Raw genomic sequence first — 23,086 nt, 5'->3', positions numbered from 1 at the left:
AGACGAGAAATTACTTTGAAAGTTAGGGGACTGTGGCAGTTTCAATGTTGGTGGATTTTGGTGTTTTTTTTCTCACTTTTGGACTAATGCATCTTATGTCAACATAAACTTGGTTTGCAGCTAAATATATTGAATTGTAGTTTTACATTTTTGTTTAAGAATGGAAGTGTAAATCCAAGCTACTGCTTCTGTTTCATTTCTCAAAAGTTATTCAGCCATATGAATTTCTGCTAATCCTTCTGAATTCATGGTAATGTGTGCTGTACTCATATGTCTGTAACAGAAAGAAGGGGAAGGCAGAACACTGCTCTTATACTACATCAGATTTATGGAAGTAACCGTATATTTTTTTTTCTGCATTGTTTTCCCAGGAAGGTTTAAACTTGCAGTAGGATGTGAAAGACGTATTTGTCAGTGGCACTTGCAGTACAGTAACATCTTGGGGAAAGGGTGGAAGCAGTCTTGGCAACTTGTGCTGTAGGAACTGACAGACCTGGAAAATAATTATTTTCCTAATGATTTTTAATTCAGACTGACAGACTTTTTGCCATCTTTGTTTTCTGGTGCATGCGTCTTTTAAATATAGAGATATGCGTCTTGCTTTTTTTTTTTTTTTTTAATTTAAATACATTAGTTGTATATCTTTTTTGCAAATATTTCCTTTCAGGACCAGCACTTCATGTTAGCCTAAGTTCACATACGCTAATGAAAGCATAGTATATACATGCAAAAGTGATTGTCAACTCTGCTGGAGAGTTTGAACTATGTGAGAGCCTGTCCTGTAGGGAGGCTTAGATCTGAGAATCTTCTCTGCTGAGAGAGTTGTGAAGAGCAGTTTTCTTATATGTAAAACTTGGATCAGAATAGAGGATGTAGAAATAACTGCAGATAAGTTTAAAAAATACAACTATATTGACGAGATACTATATTCTTGTGTTTGTGTTGTTGTTTTTATTTCAACTAGAGGTCATGTTACACTAGTACACTAGCTTCCTTACAGAAAAGCAAGGAGTATTGCAGCCATTGCTTGGGTTATGTAAGGTGGTGGATTGTATAGAAGACTGGCTGAGTATATGAAGTTTTGACTAAATGTTTCATTAGTGCTCTTCAGAAGTTCAAATGAAAGATCAGCTGATGTGAAATTAACATAGTTGTTGGACCAAATAGAATTGCATGCTTCATTCAAGTATGCTTTAATTAAGCATATGTCACGTAGGTCTGTGTACCAAAAACAACTTTGCTATAGGTGATAAACACTTTAGATGCTTTCTCAGGGAAATCCAAAAGGAATCAAAATCTTGATGACTCTCCATGTACTACACTTCCACTTCAAAAAGTCAGCGATATGTCTGCTTCCCAGTTTTTCTGGTTTTCTTAATAAAACTATTTCATATTGACTCTCTTCTTTGCACTGAAATAGATGAGATGCCCAAACGTGCAGCATTTTTTCTTTCTGTCAAAGTACTTTCAAACTAGAAAGACAGACAAACAAGAGAACAAAAAGTGGAATGCTGCCTTGGAAATGCTTGTTGTGCCGGAATGTTTGTTGGAGCTTCTATAGAGAGTGCTAGCCAGAGGAGACAAAGCCAATAAAACCTTATCTTGGGCTTTTTTTATTCTGAAGATACTATGAAATTGGCATCAGAACAGTAAATGGTTTCCATGTCTTGAGACTTATGTGAATTTGGAGATTGTTGATATATTGGTTAACAGTGAGCTCACATTTGCAGTCCTTTGACTACTCTTAGATTGTGCAGATGAATTAACAGGATTTTCCATGTGAATAATGAAAGCTTAATGCTTCACTCGTGTGTATGCTGGAAGTGCAAGGTTTCTACCAAGAGCTTTCAGAAGTCAGTATTTCAATGCTGAGTTTTGTTAGTTACAGTATTGCACTGATCTATTTTTTTTTTAAGTAAGAAAACCAACAATCCAAAACAGCAGTAATGATGCAGAGAGTAATGCAGTACTTTCATTAGTGATGATTAAGTCTAGAAACTTGTCCTAATGACAGATGCTTGCCAAACCCACATTGTGAAATACTATATTATTAATAATAATTATGTAATGTTAGGCCTCACAAAAAAATGCAGTGTGGTATTAGATGAACGTTTGAAAAGATTCTTTATAATCTGAAAGATAAGCTTCTACTTGCTTGTTTTATTTCCTGTGCGTTTTTAATGGTTTGTCCAATCAGAGGTTGTCTGCAACTGACATGGGATTCATTTGCCTACTTGTAAGCATATGTGGCACCTATATGACGCAGCACTTGGTCACACCTGGTGGCATATTTGCATGGTATGATCAGACTTGCTATTTTAGTTTGATCAGTCTGCCTTCAGGTGGCAGCTTGAGGTCAGGCACCAAGTGCTTTTATTGAGGCAACTCAGCTTCTAGTTTACCTACTTGCTAGTGCTGAAACTGCCTTAAATTATGTCGTAAATTTGTTTACAGCATGAACCAAGTTGATGTCTCTTTAAGAAAGTAATTTTCATAATTCTGATTCCTAGCTCTTTGCACAGACATCATAAGTTTTGTTTAACATTTGCATCTGTTAAATAAACTTATCTTGTTAGCATTATCTCTCAAATTAATGATTTCTAGGATCTTGAAAAGTAGTCTGTTATAAAGGTTTCCAGGCTGTGTAAATGCTATTCGTGCTTACAGCTTTGACTGTGTTTTTTTTTTTAAGATCATTTATTAATTCTGCAGAACTTTATATTTTTCTTCAACATATATTAATTATGACTTACTGCAGGTGCTGTAGGCTCAGAGCACTTTAAGGTGGGTACTTAACAGTCATTCCTGCAGTGCTGTAGAGACCCCTGATCACAGGGAGATTGTTGCTGTTGTCTTGAGCTTTCTGTCACTGCTCTAGAAAGTATCCTGGTGTGGAGAGCACTTCTGGGACTATCAGTTTTGAAGAGGAAAAACAGTAATGCCTGCCAATTTAGCGGAGTCAGGTCCCTCCCCTTTGCCAAAAAATGCCTAACTCTTGTACCTTTGCTTTTTTGACATTTTCTGGCCATTAGTCCTTTTCTGCAAGGCTACTTGCAGGCCAGCTAATCCGCAGCCTGCCCTGTCATGTGGGACTACTCCATCCCATATGGGTCTGTTATTTTTTCTCTCCAGCTTCTTGATGTTCCTTTGATTAGCAGCCCTTGCCCATCTTGTCTGTGTATGGACTACTTTCCTTAGGCTTTGGTCCCTCCCTTAAGATTGCTAAGGGTGTGTTCTGTCTCATCATTTAAGACACTAGCTAGTAGATGAAGCAGTACAGGCTCTAATAGTGACTCCTGAGAATTATCCCTGGTTAAACTTGAATCAGTATCATTAACCCCTTGAGCCCACTGGTCCAGGTAATTTTTCAGCCTTACTCTCTGCACGTGAAAGGTATAACTGATTTGACTGCAAAGCCTAATGCAGGTTTGTTTCAAAAATCTATCCAGTATGATAACTATGAAAATACAGTTTCATATATAAGACCTTTTGACATACTTCTGGTAGTATATGAAATACTAATGAAGTATGGTGATGAAGAATGAAAGCTCAAAGTGAAACAGTGCAAAAAGCATATCCTGAAGTGACCAGGATAATAGACAGTCAGTGTAGAGAACAGAAGAAAATCATGTTTTGCATAATAGAATGGATTAACAAATTTGGTTGCGAAGAAGGAACCTTTGATGGAATGGGATATAAGCAAAATGTGAATAAAATCATCTTGTAGAAGCAGAGGGACCTTCTAACTAACAACACTACTAACATTTCAAATAGCCATCTCAAACCTCGTAGGGACAAAATGGTAGCTGTTTTCAAGATATACCTCCATCAGTTTGAGTGGAGTAGTAATTTTGTCTGCTGTAAAGCAAGTTCAGTTTGACCTGAAGTGTAAGAGGTCACGTACTGTAACTGAACTGTTGAGCTACCTTGATGTACTCAAAGTCTAATTTCTTTCTATGAAAAGATGTAGTTATGAGTACTTAACCTTCAACATACTTTGTCTCCTGGTTTACTCATACATGGTTTACTCAGAGAATGCTAGCATGGGTTCTATACATAAAATATACTAGATTTCAGATGATGGATTGTTTTATTCTTGGTCTTTAATTTTCCTGTTTATTGCTTGACATTCTGTGGCATGCTTTTTGTGATGCTAGTAACTTGTGCATGCTGTTTTGAGGATGCAGGCTTCCCCATGTCATGTGAAAAGGAGTGCCAGGCTTACTGGCCCTGTTTCTTGGTGATCTGAGGAGCTTACGGGTGCAGTATGGTGATAGAGCATGCATTTGTCAAGATAATGTTGCCTATAAAATTGTAAACATTCCAGTATATGAAACAGCAACTACATAATGGTGTTGGGAGCTGAGTTTTTATTTTTTACTTCTTTTTTGGGGGGTGGAGGGGAAGACTCTCCCATTGTCATCATGTTTTTACGGCCCATTTTAAGTTAAACCACTTACATGGTAGGGACTAACCTCAAAGAAGCAATAAGACTTAAAGGGTCATCATTGTCATTCTGAAAAGCAACAAGTTCACAAGTTGATGAGGAAGTATTTGTATAATGAAGTGCTGTGGAAAATAAATGATCAAACTGTCAAATATAATCTGTATGCTTGACAGGAATGCTACTAAAGCTTTGCATTTAACTACTTGACTCTGAAAATGCACAAACCGGTACGATTTACAATACAATTTTTTTTAAGAGATCAGAAAATGATGGAACTAAAATGAGTGCTAGTAGTTTAGATTATTTAAGTAATAAATCCAGATTCACCTACTCCTTTTTCCTTACCTTGCAGTTGCATGGGTAGAGCGAACCATTGCTGCTCAAGAGCCAGTCGTACATGACTGGACTCTGTATTCAGGACAGTGGCGAGTATCTGGCCTAACTCCTTGTAGTAGGGGCAGGTAGATGGGGAGCTGCTGGACTTGTCTTCCTTTGCACCGTGGTAGGATCTCTGGAAGTTTTTAATATACTTTTACTACATGGGACATCCATTGAATCTGTCCGCTAGCTGTTTTAAGAAGCTTTCATACAAATGATGATTTTGAGTCTTTCTCAAAATCACATTATGTGCTGCAGTTGCATCAAAATGACTGTTGTAGTCCTTTAGCCAGCTTGTTGCACTCAGAGTAGCGTATTCTAGAGCTTTCTGACTACAGGCTTTCTGTCTATATACCTCCTGCCAAAATGGACGTGGCATTTGGAGTGAATGTATTGGTGGATGAGCAGCTCGTGAAGGCTTGGAAGTGAATGGAAAGTACAGGATGATGATGCCATGGAGATGGTACTGGGGAGTTAATAAACTTTGGTCTTGCCATTTTAACTATCTTTGCTTTTAGAGGAGTCAGAACTAGTAAGAAGCCTGAGGTTTGCTTCTAGTTATTCTTATGACAGCAAACCGGGTTCAGAGGGTTCATTAATTCTGTGTGTAAAGAAGCTTTGAGAGGATATTAGGGTGAAGAGCTGGGGATAAGGCGTGGAACTCCGACTAATATGAGGGCTGCTCCAAAAGTAATGTCTCTTATTTTATGATGCCAACCCACAGCATCAGAGGTGGATGTTGATGGTATGGTAGTAGAGGTTGAACCTTCCCATGATTATTCTGTTACATAGTATTGTTATGTGACAAAAGGCTGCAGGGGGCAGTCTGTCAAAATGGTGTCTGACCATTTGGAAGTATGTATAAAACAAAGATTAGCCACTGAATGCCTCCTCCATGCAGAAAAAGTGGCACCCATTAACATTCAGTGATGCTTGCTGAATGTTTATGGAGACCAACCAGTGGATGTGAGCACAGTGAGGTGGTGGGTGATGTATTTCAACACCGGTGTCAGCCGATCACTTCTGCTGGTACACACTTCTATGAGTGTGGCAAGCAGGCTCTCGTTCATGGCTGATGAAAATGCACACCTAGTGGTGGTGACTACATTGAAAAAGTGTTTTACAGTTGAGAATTTTCTCTTATCAAATACTGTTATTTTGTTCTTGATTTTGTAGCTCCCATGGAAATAAATGAGGCATTACTTCTGAAGCAACCTACATAGTTTAGCATCCTGATACAAGTAACTTCATGTGCTACTTTATCAACTATACATTCATTATAGAGCAGTGAGATATATCAGACTGCTGGTGCCATTAGTGTTTTATTTGTTACTTTGCTGTGTCTACTCACAAGTCTAAAATCACTTCCATGTCCACTGTCCTTGCAGAAACAAACATCTTCTAGCACTTCTTGTTTGTTTGTCATCAAAGCCCATTTTTCCTTCATTATTTTCCTTCATTTTTTTTCTTACTTTTTTTTTTTTTACTTTTCTTCAACTGTCAGTGGAATTATTGTCTTCCTGTCTCCATATTCAGGTAGTATCAGTGGCTGAGTATCACCGCAGGATCGATGCTCTAAATAGTGAAGAACTGCGCACACTCTGCAGACGTCTCCAGGTGCCCTCTTCAGTAGTTTAAAACCCATCTCCAGATAATTTTGTAGTGTCTTTGATCAGGGCAAGTCCCACTCTGAGGTGGGTTTGTCTTGTCTACAAACAACACTACAAGGATCCAGCAGAAAATTCCTTTGTTTTAGCTGTTTTTAATTGTGTAATGCTATGATGGAATGCAGTAATTTTATGATGAAATCATTACTTTTGACTCTCTCAAACAGGAATTTTCTGTCAGAATTCAAAGATTTGTTCTTAGTACTACTTGACTTGGTGTGATGATGTCTTTTAACATCCACTTTATGCTGGTGTGTTGTGTTAGATAGCTTTCCTAAAAAGAATGCAAAACAGGTGAAGAACCCAAGACTTTATTACCTGGTTATGTGGGTGTTTAATTTTATATAGAAATTTTGCATCAAGAATCTCAAAGTACTTGGCAAGTACAAAGCTTCACAACTTCCCTGGAATAGGTAAGTATCGTTTTCCGTTATACAAGCAGGTAACTGAAGGCTGTACAAATGGTCTTTGTAACAGAGCTTTCAGTAACAGTGCCTCAGTTGGTATTTTAGGAGGGTTACTGACATGGACTTTAACTGTTTTTTTGCATTCTCTTTAGGTGTTTCTTAGAGTTTTAACTGTGAAAGAACTGAATTGATCCATACATAGCAAGTTACATGCTGATTGAAAACATAACTTAAAGCTTCTTAGAAGTATGAAATGTTTTGGTTTGCTGCTGAAAGTGTAGAGGGTTTCCTGCTTCTTTGTTACTTTAACCTTGGCTTTTTTCACCCATTGTGTTACTATATGTAAGAAAATCTTATCCCTTTGATTTCATTGCAGTTAGAATCTTGCAGTTTATGAAAGACGACTATAAATTGGTAGTGAGTAGAATTCCAGAGCTTATATTTCTATGGGAAAATAAAAAATTCTGCAGAGAATGTTTAATTCTCACTTGAGACAGGAAGGGGAAAAACTTTCTGCCAGATGTTGGTGGACAATCCTTGTATTTATGTAATTGAAATGCAACAGTTACCTGGAAATAACTTTTACCTGGAGTCTCCAGTTCAAGATGTAAGCTGATACAAAATCAGATGCAATGGCCTTGAGTACTCAAGCTGTGCACTCTCTAAACTCTCTGCTCTGAGGCTGAGTCTTTGTGGTATAGGCTGCCTGATACTTACTAACCAGAGCTGCTTCTGGAATGCCATTAAAGGTCAGTCTGCTTAATGGAAACTGAGCAGGAAATAAGCTCCACAAGATTCAGAGCTGCACTGTTCTTTGTCAAAGATTCTTTCCAGCAGATACAGCTGAGTGCGCTTCTACACACACTTTTGCTTGGTGTACCTTAGTCAGAATTAAAGATTGACATAGGGGGATAAGCATTCTCTTATAATTTTCAACAATGCTGAGCATGAGCTTTATAGAGTTGAATCAGTGGTTTGTGGTGTATGAGAGGCATGTAAGGTAGAAAATAATTGGGTTTCCAAATAATGTGTTCTATAGATAAAATCCTAAAGCTTTATCTCTTTGTATTTAATGTGTATCACGTGTGTAAGTGCAGATGCTTTTTCTAATGAGACAAATTAGTTTACCTAGATGCTTGACTTTCTATTGAAAATTGGAAGGCTTTGAATTTTTAGCTTCATTGATTCTTGCTTTCGTGAAGTGCACCATTTCTTGTCTTAAAGATAATACTGTAACAAAGTTACTGTATGGATATACTTTGTACATGCATTTTAAAGTAAAGGGAGTTCAATAGGAACTTTCTGGAGTTCTTGAGGGAAGGACAAGAGATAATTTGGGGTTGGACTTGTTTCTGTGATTTTCCTCCCACTTTTCCATATGCCTGTATTTAAGTATTCTTATCTGTATTCCAGACATTTTTTTCTTCAATCTTGTTTTTTTTCTAACTAAAAAAGTTCATTTATCAAAAAGTTTGCAAAGATTATTATGGTGGTAAGTGAAACAATGTTGTTGTCCTATATGTTTCTAATATGAGCTATATGGCAAACACTGGTTATTGTTGTGGAAGAAGCAAGTATTTCCTTGAAATCCAGGCTTCAAACTTATTTAGTCTGACTTTCAGTGGAACTTGGTTCAGATTGATAAATTTTCCAGATATAATCATTCTTGTTAAGGTTTTTTTCTTTGTAGCTTTGAGAGATTTATCAGTAACTCTTGCTGCAGTGACTTAAGTTGCTAACTTCCTTACTTTTCTGTCCTATCCTTTTGTCAGACTTCAGTATCCCCACAGAAAGTTTTAACCATCTCTGTAGCTAGACTTATAAAAGGAAAACTCTTTGATTTTCAGTTGGTCTATTTCTTGATGCAAGGCATTTTAACTGAAAGTGTTAATGAATGAGAGCTGAGGTAGAAAGCTGCTGTGATCTGATGAGTTGTGTGGCCTTCTGCCACTTCCAGTAAATGGTAATCAACTGATGAAATGAGTAGGTGTGTGGGACAACTATTTTAAACTACTGCAGGAACATTAGCTAATGTGTCTGTGCCAGATCTCCATTGATTATATAGCAGAAGTATTCCTTCAACTTTCTTCTCATTGCTCCTCTGCTATCAGTTTTTTTTTTCCTCATAAGTACTCTAGCAGATCACCTCATACAGCAGCAATATTCCTAGGACTCTGTTCAGATGCTTTACTCATGTTAATTGACAGCAGACTTTTAGGTGTGTGGTTTGATGCAGAAACAAATGAGAAACTAAGTTGAAGTTTCAGTTCATTTTCTTTAATTACTTTAAATTACACTTAACGTGGATGATGGGATGAAATTAAAATGCATCATGAGTGTTTTTTCTTCAGGAAAGCATCTAAAGTCCTTCAGCTATCTGAGATTGTTTTGTTGCTTTTTTTTTTATCATGAAACCATGACTTTCTTCTTAGTGTCTGTAATATAATGTTAATATTTTGAATACTGACTTGCTACTTAAAGCAGCAAAAGTTTTGATCAGGCCAAATAATGTATTTCTTAACTTTCAAAGGGATTTACATAGCTGTAAGTTAGTCACTGCATGATTTTAAATCTGCAGAGTGTATCCTCCCTCTAATAGAACTGAAAATACTTATTTTCCTGTGGTTCTTTTTGTAGATAACAACAAGAGAAGATATCAATTCAAAACAGGCAACAAACATCAAAACAGACCTGGAGCCTGAGGCATTCCGGCCAAATCTTAGCGATCCCAGTGAATTACTTCAGCCAGAGCAAATAGAAAAGGTATTTACTGAGATACGTAGGTGCATATATGTAGGGCTTGGGTTTTTTGGCTTTTTTATTTTTTTAGTATTGAATGTCATCAGAAATGCTATGACTCAGTGTATAACCCACAGTGTAATTTAAGAAGTTGTGATACAAGTGAGTAAGTACAATGCAATTCATGGGTAAAACTTTGTTTTCCTGTCATAACTTTCATGCCAATATCATGTACATCACACCAACGCTAGTCTGTCTTTGCTCTTATTTCATTATGCCTTGACACCAGCTTGGTGATCACTGCAATTCTCACAATCCAGCTAAAAGACATCCTGTTAGGTATATTTAGTGAACTCTTACATCAGGGCTTATGGTCTTCAAAGGTATGAGAACAGGAGAACAAGCATTCTCTATTCTCCATCTGTTTACCTGTTGACTGGTATGTACATGACATGTATTTACCTGTTGACCTATTGACCTGTTGACAGTGATCTAGGGGCACTAGATCACTGATGCTTATTATGCAAGAGTAATTTTTTAGGTAACTTTGAGACCTTACCAAGCATGTTCTTTGTTTGGTTAATCATTCTTCACCTGCAGGTTGCTGGTGGAGGTAGGAAAAGAAACTTGCTCGAGACCAGAGGAAAAAAATGCATGTGTGAAACTTTATGGTTTTTATGGCACTTAGAACTAATTGTTAAGGCTTCTTGCAGGAGCTCAGAAGAATGTAATCAGCCTTCATTTAAATTCTGCATGTTCTTACAAATAGTAAAAGTGAGTAAAAGAATTGTCATTCTTGTTAACAGCTCACAAAGTCTCTTCCACCACGGACCATTGGATATCCATGGACTCTTGCCTACAGTACTGCAAAGCATGGCATGAGTTTGAAGACTCTGTATCGAACTATGCTGGGATTAGATACACCTGTGTTGTTGGTTATCAAGGACAGTGATGGACAGGTAGGAAAATGTTTGCATGGAAACTGGGACCTGTGCAGAAAACTGAGAAGTATAAAGGAAAATAGGACGAAGTGTGTGTATTGTGATGGCTTCCTTCTTAGGAGTTATAATTGAGGCTTTTTAAAATGTGACTTGCTGAGAAAGAGTTCTTTGACATACTTCGTTTATAGGAAATAACTTCAAAACTACACGTTCACTCTCAAACTGTATGAGTCTTATAATATTACTGCCTTACTTTTAATATTTTTTTACATACTTAAACCATTAGAGAGTTTCCAAGAACTTCTGATGCCAGAAGTTGAGTAGGAATGTTTTTGCTACTGCTAGTACTGTCTGGTACATTCTGTGTCTGCAGAATCTCTCACCTGCAGGATCTTAGCTGCATAATGTTTTATTCCTTGATCTCTGGTTGGGGTGTAAATTTGAGAAAGTGGATTATATCTCACCATTTGAGTAGCGAACATCCCCTCTCGAGGATTCTGTTAAAATATGAGCATTACAGGCAGCCTGAATGAGACTTTGAATCTTTCTGAATGTCTGGTGCTCTCTTATGGAAGTGACAGAACCACTCTAAAACCTAACATTTCCTTTACTTATCTGTCCTGCTTTGATAATCACTGTTTTTATTATCAGGAAGCATGGGCTCATTATCACCTCATATCATTCAGGGGGGCTGAAAACTGTAAATAAAGGGTATGTTTCCTAATCTGAGTCCCAACTCACATTCTTTTTCCCTTCCATTTCCTGCTTAAGGGATCCCATACTTTATAAATTAAAAATCCTTCTAAATCTCTGCTAATGTCCTTTTTTTTCAGCTCAAGTTCTTTAAAAGGGAACTTCTTATCCTTTAATTTCGAAGATAAAGGCTGTTCGGCAGACTTGAAGTCTCTCAACAGACCCATGTGCTTACTTCTCTGTTTACTCTTATTTCCCTTGTTAGCTTCTCAAGATTAATTTTTGAATCCTACAAGATATCTACTTCCAAGTACCCATTTATCTGGCCCAGAAAGTGTCTTTTTTTTTTTATAAATGTCATGTCACCAGAATGTAGTATTGCCCCAATAGCTGAAACTGTTCAGGTGACCTTCCACTTATGAGTATCTCATCTTGAATGTTGACAGTGTTAGCTTCCAGAGACGGTGATAGTTTGAAGCTGCATCCAGAACGATGACAACACATACATAATAAGAAATAACTGGAATGATTCAGTCTCTTCCTGTTACCGTGAAGCTGATGGAAAATTTTCATATATCAGTTATTCAGATATGGGTTTCTCTTTATTTCAGCAGCCCATTTTTGTTCATTTCATGAATCAGTCTTTCTTAATTTTAATTGTATGGATCTTTACAGTTCAATTACCTGCATTCAGTAAACATATTCTAAGTTCACAAGGTCTTTGACAGAGAGAAATTACATCCAGATTTCTGAAGCTTCATTCCACCATCCCTTTTTGTTTTGAAAACAAAAAGGAAATCTCCTATAAGAAATTGTTTCTAAAAAGCAAAATAACTCAATTTCTAGACTTAGTGATTACATATAAACGGGTAAACTTTGGGTTAGATTTCTTGAAATACTGAGTAGTTGTTTCTGCAGAATGCCCACAATAGATGAAATATTCTACTTGTAAAAACTGTGGGATTAGAGTAGTCAAATAGCTAGTTTTTAAAACGTATTTCTGGTATTTGATCAGCAGTCTCTGAAGGGACAGGGAATCAATAATTCTTAAAGTTCTGATGAAAAACATGATTTTATAAAGAATTAAGTTACTGAAACTCTTTAGCCAAAACTATGTAGAGCCACATATAAAAGGACCCCTTTCTGAACCTTTATTCAGACTTTTCAATAGTATTCAAAATACCAGCTTAGAATGACTGACTACTGTCAATTAAATTATTTTTATTGAATCTGAATTGTTCTGTGATATTGTACTTAATACACGTTACAGCTAAGCCAAGCCTGTTGTTAGAAAAACGACTTTAGAGGATCACAGAATCACCAATGCTGGAAAAGATTTCCAAGATTGTCCAGACTGCCTATCCATCAACAGAGTTAGTACTCATTTAGTGTGGAACAACTACTGCTTCACTTCATTTAAAACTGAAATCAAACAGCAGTTCTAATCATTTAGTCTATAACTTAATTTTGGAGTTCTTCATAAGTTGCCGAGGGAAAGAACACTTGCATGTCTTTGTAGCACTGAGCTGAATGTGTCTGATTGTTTAATGGAAAATCAGCTAGCTTAATGTCACACTATAAACAATGGTTCTTAGATCTGTTTAATTGAAAACTTTATTTTCTTCTTTCTGTGTGAAGAGCACTTCAGAATTGAGAGATGCACTTTTCTCATCCTCTTTTGTTTTTTCTCTTGTTGCTGACATTTGAACATATGACCCTTTCAAGTTCTGCACATCAATTACTACAACACCTGTATTAGATGTTGTACTTGATTAACACTCATGTCAACTTTCACTGATCCAGGAGGTTATCTGGGCTATCAAAGCAAAAGTTGTAGTTCTTAATATTGGAAAATAACCTCAAGTCTACCTCAAAAACAACCAACCAAATTAAAAGAAACAAACGAAAAAAAACCACTCTTCAGGAAAGTAAAGGGAAAACTATTTAAAGGATTCGTTCCTTTTGGTCTAATTTGATTAATTAGGGAAAAATTGTGGGGAAAATGCAAAATTTGTGAAAACATTTTTTTCTACTGTATGCTCAGTGAAATGAATCTGTACCAAAGAAATATTGAGTTAATCCTTCTATAAGCTTGCTTTAACAATTCTTCTATATTCTTCCATTGCAAAAAAATCACTTCAGAGGTCCAGAAATTTGAACTTCTTTTCATGGAAGTTCAAGGTTTATGGCTGAATTTAATCTTGCATTTGAAAGTGGTATGTGTCTTTGAAAAGTGAGTACACTTAGCTGACTGAAATGCTTCATTTCATCTTCTTGTCAAGTAAGTTCAAAGCAAATTGTATTCCTACAAAAAATCATCTTTTAGTGTTGAAGTATTGTTCACAAGTTGTTCTCCAAGGTAAGGTATCTATTCAATTTAGCAGTGTTCTTAAAAAATAAAAACAGAAAATGAGGCTTCTTTGGGTATTACAGCATAGAGGAAGTTCAGCATGTAAATATTATGTTTTCTGCTCTCTGATAGCGGGGTGTCTATGTTGACTGCAGAAGGTTCAACAAAAACGATTCAGAAAATGTCTTGATTGCACTTGGTCAGACTTCAGACACAGTCTGATGTGCATTGTCACAACGTTTGGAAGAAAACTATCTCTGACAGTCTTCAAAGGAAGGGGAAATACTGTCTCAAAAATGTCCAGTGGAAGACTGTGTATTGAGTGGAAGAGGATGTTTTGTTCCTTAATGAACACATCATTGCTTTAGATTACTATTCTTCCAGGCATTCTATCATTTATTTCAAATGGAAGTATGAAGGAAGTATGAAGTTTCTGAACAAGAGTGTTCCTGGACCCAGTAAAATTGCTGAGAAATAAATGAATTTTTTAACAGCAGTTTTTCTGAACTGATAGTTTAAAACCAAGCCAGCTTGAAAGCAGTCTTAATTAGATGCTTGATGCTGTATATAATCCTTGAATTCTTCGTATGAAACTTGAAACTTAGTTCCTGCTCATATCATTTTATATTTGTTAATGAGTAGTATAGAGCTCAACATGGGATGGAATGCTTGGAAAATCTATCCATGGCTATGAAGTTTCTTAGGATGGGTAGAAAAAAGCTGTTCTACATCCTGAACATAAGATACATGTTCAGGACATGAGCTTCTGTGCCTCACTCTCATCAGTGCTTTGCTTCTCGAAGACTCACTGTGAATCAAAACACAAGCTTTATTTTTTCATTTCCTCTTATATAAGCAAATGAAAGTGGTGTATTGGACTGCTTTGCTGTTTGCATTTGTTCTGCTCTCATAGATGTTCAACCAAGTTTCCTGTGAGTAACAGGAATACTAATTTGGTGTTTCGTGGAGTGCACTTGATTTTTGCATAATTATGTCAGGTGCTCTTCCAATTATTCTTGTTCCTGAGAAATTGATAGTATTTAAATTTTAAAATCCCGTGATCAGTCCTCAGACATTCTTTTAACTACTGTTGAAATGTTCTTATTGCTAAGTATTCATAGTATTTTTTTTTTTTTACTATCCAAAGAGGCTTTAGTTTAAGTCAGGTTCTGCTGTAAGACAGGTAACTGTCACTTCTTATTTGTTTTATAAGGAATAAGGGACGCAAAGAACAACAACTCATTTACAGCTAGGAACTTGCTGAAAGTACCATAGCTGAAGTGGAAGAGAAAGTACATATAAAGTAGCAGAACATGTTAAGTTTTTAAATATGTACATTCTTTCTGAGAATTTTATAAGTTTAGATTGTATTCCTTTGATTTTTTTGTTGTTGTTGTTGACTTCTTAGTGAGTGAAAGTCCTCTTATCCTCTTATACTGCTACATACCACAATGTAAATCAGTGCACTCAAAACCTTGATAATAAGTAAGGTTTATACTTCCATATTAAATTAAAAATCTAGTAGCATTTACAACCCAACTGATTTGTTTATCTGTTATTATCAATCATTAGAGACTCTCAGATACTGTGTAGTCTTAAAGTATTTTCTTTCATGTTTTCATTTTTATAGATCTTTGGTGCACTAGCATCTGAGCCATTTAAAGTGAGTGATGGATTTTATGGCACTGGGGAGACCTTTCTGTTCACTTTTTCTCCAGATTTTGAGGTAAGAAGCTGTAACTTGGTATGCATTAATCTTCCTCCCACCCAGCCACCAATGCACGTTATCTCTTAATATACAATTTGAGGTTGAGTAAATAATATTTGGCATAGGAAATACCATCATCATACAAGCGTTTCCACAGAATCAGTGTGCAGTAAATGTAGTGTTCACATAGTGAAAAACTGACTCTACTATTCTGAATATTTTTCTATAATTTTAAATTATGCCAGATGTCTGTCTGAGAAGTTGAAAATGGCATCATTTTAAAGGTTTTATCTTAAGTGTATTTTCTTGGAACTTCCATTGTGTAGAAGCATTAGTTTTTTTAGAGTGATGTTATTTTAAACAGTATAAAACTTAAACAAGCAAACAAAACAAAATAGTACAACTTCTGTGTGCATATATCAGTTTTCAGAATTTCTTTGTATACTTTTTATAACTTCATTGAATTACCATCTGACATCTTTATTGGTGTTTGGTTGTCCTTATGGAAACTTTTGTTTAGGTGTATTTTCACTTCTTGGTCTTTTTTTTTTTATTAGGTTTTCAAATGGACAGGAGACAACATGTTCTTCATTAAAGGCGACATGGATTCCCTTGCTTTTGGTGGAGGAGGGTGGGTCATAGTTTATTATTAGAAAGATCTCAACTGTCTGTGTGCATCTTCGCATCTTTAGAATTCAGAATTTATTTCAGTTTGACATCTCATTGTTCAAAAGTTATCATTTGTGAATGATTCAGTACGTCTTATGCTTAACTTCTAATGTAGACTTAGAAAGGACATCTGTCTTCGGTGTAGTTGACACCAAGTTTCAACCATAAAAGGCTGTTGTACTTCATATACTCTAATTATATTCTAGATGAATACATGTTACTCAAGTTCCTGATGGCATGTAAATTTGTGACATACCTACAACTAGAAGGGGCTTGATTTTAAGTTGTACTGTCCCAAGACATGCCAGTGTATTCAGAAACTAATGATGTCTCATCCTTTTCAGCATTCTTCTCACTACTATTATGCCCTCTGCTTAATACGAAATGGAGGAGAAAAGCTGCAGAAATCTGATGAACTTTTCATTTTAGTATATTCAGAAAGAAGTACTCACAAAATAAGAAAAAATCTTTGCAGCTTTAAATTTATCAACAGCTAGGAAGTACTTGTGTTGACAAAATCCTATAATTTTTTTTCTAATTTATGAATGAAAAAATGCATTCAAAAGTTTTATGTTAACTCTTTCAATCTTTTGCTTTATTATGTTGACTGTCCTCTGTCTTGCAGTGGGGAATTTGCTCTTTGGCTCGACGGGGATCTCTACCATGGAAGAAGTCATTCATGTAAAACATTTGGGAATCATACACTTTCTAAGAGAGAAGACTTCATTATTCAAGACATAGAAATTTGGGCTTTTGAATGAGTTGTAAATGAGAGCTATTTCTACAGAGTATTGTCCCAAACCTGAAATTAATGCAGCTTGGAATCATATGAGCAATATAACGCACCAGTTTACCTTTTTTGTTTTTTTTATAGTTTTCATTGTGGCAGTTTAGTTATTTTGCAGTAGTGGACTTTCTTGTCTGTAACACACTGTCTTACTTTTTGTAAGCTGTGGAAACTCAAAAAATACAGACTGTGGACTAAAAAAGAGCATCACTTACTTCAATCCTTGCAGTCTATAAAACTTTATTGTCCATCTTACATTTGCTTCCCAGGTTTCCCACACACATCTTTCTGTAATCCTGCTGCGAGCTGCTTCATTGAATATAGGTTATTTTTGTATTTAAATTATATATGTAAATGAAGTTGCCCTGTATGATCCTATATAAGTAGAAAGCTGCGTGTAGGTACTTGGAAGTAGTACTGCAGAGACTGGTCTTGACCAACAATGGGAATATTGTTAGGGTGCCACAGACGAGAAGCCTAGCATTCCTTCTTTAGCACATACTAGTATGCTTGTGGTTGAGTTAAAAGATATCCAAAGTCAGCTGTGCCACTTGTCTTGATTTTATTTGTTTGTTTGTTTTTTCATGTTCAGAAAGTGAGTTAAACAATGTGTTCTAGCTGCGTGATGACTGTATTAGTGTTTTGCACATGCTATTAAGTCTGCAGGTTTGGGACAATTACTGACAATATTGAGCTACGTGGCAAAGACTTAAAATAAATAAATAAATAACAAGGGAATATAAGAATGTAATAGTTCCACAAAATTAAAAGACTACGGTGAGTGAAACTCAAGACAAATTGTAGCTATAGTAGGGCATTAAAAGTACAAAGATTATGAAACAAATGCATCTTTCAACATAGTGTCAGATATATACTGTTATACTGTTGTAGCTGTGTAGCACATCAACTCCAAGAATATAGCTTATTCCTGTCCAAAGAAAAAATAATTGTGATGTTTTTTGAGTGGGTCTATGTTGTAAATTTACAGTTAGCACCAGCTCTGATTATGATGAGACAATGTACTATAGGTAGACAATATTGTAATTCAGTAGACTTGTGGAATATGCAAACTTACTGTCATGTGACCTCAAAAATGACAGACTAGTACACAGTTCCAGTAGCTCTTGTTCACTTTTGTAGGAAAATTGATAAGCCGTTGTGGCAATAACAGCTCAACAAAATTGTTTGTTTCAAAGCTTTTATTCTATGTTCTGCAAACAAGGCAAAAAAAAATAATTGCTGTTAAGTGTGACAGTGACTGACTGACTTTGTGCTGAAATTTCAGCTATTTCAGATAAACATTGTATATTATCTTGTAAATTAATGTTTAAAGTAGTTTTGTTATTAGAGAAAAGTGTTGATTGACGGGTTGCTTATAGCACTTTAAATTATTCTAGAAATGGAATAAAGGCCAAATGAGTTGGCTTAAGTAGATGTAGTTGTATATTTCAAAATATTTACATATTTGGAAAGTTTTAAAAACCTATTTGAAGACAGTTTACTGCTATGGTAATGAGAAAGGGAAGAAGGTTCATCTTATAATATGCTAATGCTCTATATGAATAGAAATACAGGGCTTTGTTTCCTGTCTTTGTGTATAGCTCTTTATCCTTATTAGAAATTAGTACAATGTGTAGACTAAATGTTTACAAAATAAGGAAGTGTAAATAAACTAAAATGGCTTTTCTCCCTTTGGTCTTCCACAGCAGTATTATTGTCTTTGTGGAGTTAAGACTGATTATTGAAAAAGAAAATCCTGTAATGGATTTTAAATACTCTAAGGTCACAGTGATGTATAGCAAATAAATCTAAATATATGTATAAATAAACTTGAGTTGGGGGTTTATTTAGAAGTTGGAATGCACTAGAAGCACAAATGCAAGTTACTGTTATTACTTGCATAGCTTCACTGAATACATAGTTTGCTGCTCACCCTTAAGTGCTGATGATCACTTCATCTTTTGATGTGCAATAAGTGTGTAGAAAATGTCTGGTCAAATATTGCAGGAGTTTGGAAGAATTGGGAGCAAAAATATGAGTGCAGCTGGTTTTGTTTTATCAGAATTATGTGCCTGCTTTAATGTCTTTTCTTTTTCTAGTAACATAAAAAGATAAATGCCTAGTAGTAGCATCAGACAGAATTGTAGGGGCTAGAAGGGACCTCTGGAGTTCTTAGCATTGCAGTTAATTCAGTTAAGTAATACTGTCAACACAATTTCAGTCTATACTATTGTAAAGCCCTATAAGGCCATATTGATTCATAAGGCTGTATTGGTTGGGCCAGGTCCCCTCTTTTCACACCTGAATCGCTGCTTGCTTATCTGCTGCGTGCATAATATTTCACAGAACACACCTAAAATATTAGGGGAAAAAAAAAAAGCTTCTATGTTTGTTCCCCTTTGATGTTTTTCATTTTTAAAAACCCAATGGGAAGTGGTGAGATTGGAATATGCTGTCAGCCATTTTCATGGAAATAAAAAACAAAAGCTTGACATTATTCTTGCTGTTCAGAACCCACTAATTCAAGTGCTTAAATAGAGACTAAGTTCCATATTGCAGATAAGCCTTATGTTGGATTTTAAAACCTTCTGTGAAGAACTTTTTGAAGAATTAAACTCTCAAGAATTGTATAAAAGCACAGCAAGTCAGGTTGCTAGTATTTCTGAATCAGTATTGGATTAAAGGTCATAATGATGAAAATCGAAAAGTACGATAAGCAGTACAGGAGTAATTATATTTGCTTAAATATGAAATGTTAACTTCTGTAAGATGCATATAAAAGATTTTAACTATCTTCATATCCCTCCTTCTTCTGATTCATTGGGAATTTTTGCAGTGTAATTCTTTTCCATCTTTCCTGGCAGGATTTTCACAGAATCACAGAATTGTAAGAGTTGGAAGAACCCCCTGAGATCAACTAGTCCAACCCCAGTTTTCTTCTGTTCTTTTGAGGAATTGAGCTTTGACATATGCTGAAGGCCCTATGAGCTACATTTTGAAAGAGCTTTTTGCTGGGAAACTGTCTGTGTCTCATAATACTGTACCTGAATTTATTCATTGACTAGCTTGATGTTTTAATGAAATACCTGGAATACTTACTGGCAGCTTGCTCATTTCTTTGGCCAATGGTGACATCTCACCACAGTTGTATACTTTCTACTACTGCTGATTTTTACTTTAGTAGCCTAGCTTCAAGAAGTGCTCTGTAATACAGAACTCTAGCTCTAGAGAAAGAACTACTGCTATGGAGGAGGGAGCTAACTTGCAGTGGATGGGATATGCATCTACTTAATGATCCACTCACTCAAAGCCACTGAATCAACTGTTGTGATGTGAAACTCAAATTTATTCTGATACAAATTCAGTTTAAGCTTGAAAGTTATATTTGAAGAAGAAATATGAAGCTCAGAGATCTTGCAGGAGAGGAGGCAAGTTTTTTAATACCAAGGAAGGAACTTTATTTTGTAGCACAACACTTAAAATAGCAACATAAACATCAAACAGAAGAATAAGAGAAAGACATTTCAAGTAAAGAAAAATTCATACGTAAATAGAGTTATTAGGAGAATAATGTGCAGCTGTAAGCTACATGGCAGTAACTTTGCTGTCCACTGCTCATGTGAAAAGCTGGTGGTTGTGGAAAGGTTAGTCAATTTGATAAACTGTTTTTGAAGCAAGACAAATAAGAAAACAAGTGAGAAAATTTACCAAGACTACTTTAATGAAGCAGTTTCTGACTAGTATCTTAGTATCTAGAATTTGAGTATTTAATTCAGCAGAGATCATACTAGTAACAATTGTAATATAGTGGGAGAGTTACGCTGGGAGAACTATGAAGCATTCACTACTTTTTCATTAGTTCAGATTTACTTTCTTCAGATGATTTGCATGGAAACTTCATGTCTTTAAATTTAAGTAAAAACTTTTTAATGAAACATTTAGCATGCATGAGACACTTTTATATATCCTTAACTGTTGATATTTACAGTTCTTTTTCAAGAGAAGTATTAAATCTGCATCATTTTAGACAGCTCTGTGTCATGCCTTTTGCAAAAAAGTTAAGTGAGGAGGAACAGTGTTAGGCAAATACAGTTATATTACTTATGTGAAAATTTTTTTTTATCCAGTTGGAAATAAATATTTTGCATCCGGGTCAAATGTCTGCCTCAATTCAGTGTATAAGGCCAAGAGTACGTAAAGGTCAGAGTTCTACATCTGCTTGTGATGCAGTCACACCCTCCTCTTTTTTTTTATTAGAAGATGTGCAGCAAAGCAGAGATGGCTGTTATGTGAATGAAAAGAGAAGTAATTACTTCTTTTAGTTTAACAATTTCTTCATTAAAAGCTGCTTTCAGTGATGTAAGAGGCACTCTCCAGCTTCCATTTCCCTATTGAACAGCTGGAAGAGGTGAAAAAATAGTTTACAGTTTCTGCAAGGTGTTTTTGTATAGATGCTGAGTGGCTTAAGACATAATTCAGGTTTTCTGATTCCTACTTCGGCAATACACCTGTTTTTTTTCATATGTTTCTCTGAAGGTGCAGTATAGGCTTTGTATTAATGCATGTTCTTACTACCTGTTGTGACTATGCATAGCATTGAAGTGCACTTGGTGGTTTGCCATGTTTGTGTTTCAGTACAAAAATATATTTTTTTCTACTGTCTAAGGGCACTGAATGAAAGAAGATGTGTATAATTCCACATGTGGTGATGAGGTGCTCTTGGTCTTTAAATCCCATGAGTATAACACTGAAAAAAGTATCTATGATGAACTTAATCTGTGTTGTGTTCTCTTATAATAGGATGGAATTTCTTGTGAGCAGAAATATAATGTAACTCAATAAATATTTCACAGAACCATAGCACAATTGAGGTTGACAGGGGCCCGGGCCCATGTGCATTGTGAAGAGGAAAAGGACCTGGGGGTGTTGGTTGATGCTCGGCTCAACATGAGCCGGCAGTGTGCCCAGGTGGCCAAGAAGGCCAACAGCATCCTGGCCTGTATTAGAAATAGTGTAGCCAGCAGGAGCAGGGAGGTGATCATCCCCCTGTACTCAGCTCTGGTACGGCCGCACCTCGAGTACTGTGCTCAGTCTGGGATCCCTCACTGCAAGAAGGACATTGAGGCCCTGGAATTTGTCCAAAGAAAGACAATGAAAATGGTGAGGGGTCCAGAGCATAAGTCTTATGAGGAGCGACTGAGGGAGCTGGGGTTGTTTAGTCTGGAGGAGGCCCAGAGGAGACCTCATTACACTCTACAATTTCCTGAAGGGAGGTTGTGATGAGGAGGGGTTTGGCCTCTTCTCCCAGGCAGCAAATAGGACCCGAGAAATTGGCCACAAGTTGTACCAGAGCAGGGTTAGGTTAGATATAAGGAAAAATTTCCCTCAGTGAGTGGTCAGGCACTGGAATGGCCTGCCCAGGGAGGTGGTGGAATTGCCATCCCTAGCAGTGTTCAAGAGGTGCCTGGATGAGGAGCCGCAAGATATAGTTTAATGCTTGTGGCAGCAATGGTGATGAGAGGATGGTTGGACTGGATGATCTTGTAGGTCGTTTCCAGCCTTGTGATTCTATGTCATTTCAAAAGGTCTGTGAGGAGAAGACCTCTGTTTTGCCTTTAGGGTGTACTCTTTTTACAGTTATCAGATATTCCAACTGTTTCATTTCTGTGTTTAGACATTTGCTTTAGACAGTGAAAGCTCCATAGGAAAATAATTTAACAGTCTGAAAACAGGAGAAGATATTTGTATTTCAAAATAACCTATTGCTGTTCTACTTCATAGAAGATAAATGCTAGTATTTTTTTTCTAGTGTTTGGGAGAGGAAACCAAATATATAAATATTTTATTTATAATTCATGTATCCCTTTCACAAGCAGACTCTCTCAAAACAACTTAAGAAGCTGTACGAATAAGGTAAGAATATGCTAATATTGAAATATTACATTTGAAGTCAGTTTTGCAGATCTATTTGAGTAGTCTAAGAAATCTCAAGAGAATATGAATACTGAAGAAATGCTATTGAATTCATCTAGTAGTATTTTTTTTTTCTTCCTGAGATTCACAATGGGTAACTGTACCTAAAATACTGTGTCATGCCAACTTAAAATAAACACATAATAACCAGTTTTTGTACCACTTGCTGTTGAAATATGTAACTCACCTGTTCATTGGGGATTCAGACTGAGGTACCTGTGTTCTCGATGATAATTAGTAATGCTTGTTTTATAGCAGAGTCAGGGTGTTCATACAGCCTTTTACTCTGTAAGAAAATATTTGCTCTTTCAGTTTGAATAAGTCTTA

The 23,086-nt window shown here is 36.1% G+C and overlaps 1 protein-coding gene across 3 annotated transcripts in view; it reads left to right on the top strand.

The window, feature by feature from the left end:
* The window catches only part of OXR1 (oxidation resistance 1), a 60,935-nt gene extending 44,072 nt beyond the window's left edge, over positions 1-16,863 (top strand). For 2 of the 3 annotated variants that reach the window (XM_065752219.1, XM_065752220.1), the window contains exons 10-15: positions 6,362-6,442; positions 9,537-9,662; positions 10,445-10,597; positions 15,253-15,348; positions 15,888-15,961; positions 16,625-16,863. In XM_065752219.1, the coding sequence (XP_065608291.1) occupies positions 6,362-6,442; positions 9,537-9,662; positions 10,445-10,597; positions 15,253-15,348; positions 15,888-15,961; positions 16,625-16,760 (666 nt within the window). In that variant the 3' untranslated portion in view covers positions 16,761-16,863. The remainder of the gene's footprint in view (positions 1-6,361; positions 6,443-9,536; positions 9,663-10,444; positions 10,598-15,252; positions 15,349-15,887; positions 15,962-16,624) is intronic. The other variant, XM_065752221.1, reaches the window with a different exon arrangement.
* Positions 16,864-23,086: the final 6,223 nt, after the last annotated feature.

The sequence above is a fragment of the Cyrtonyx montezumae genome, unplaced genomic scaffold (assembly GCF_038088225.1).
Source record: "Cyrtonyx montezumae isolate F1298 unplaced genomic scaffold, pur_monq_1.0 scaffold_8, whole genome shotgun sequence".
NCBI lineage: Eukaryota > Metazoa > Chordata > Aves > Galliformes > Odontophoridae > Cyrtonyx > Cyrtonyx montezumae.
The sequence above is the reverse complement of the archived record's forward strand: the minus strand, read 5'-3'. Positions and strand labels throughout refer to the sequence as shown.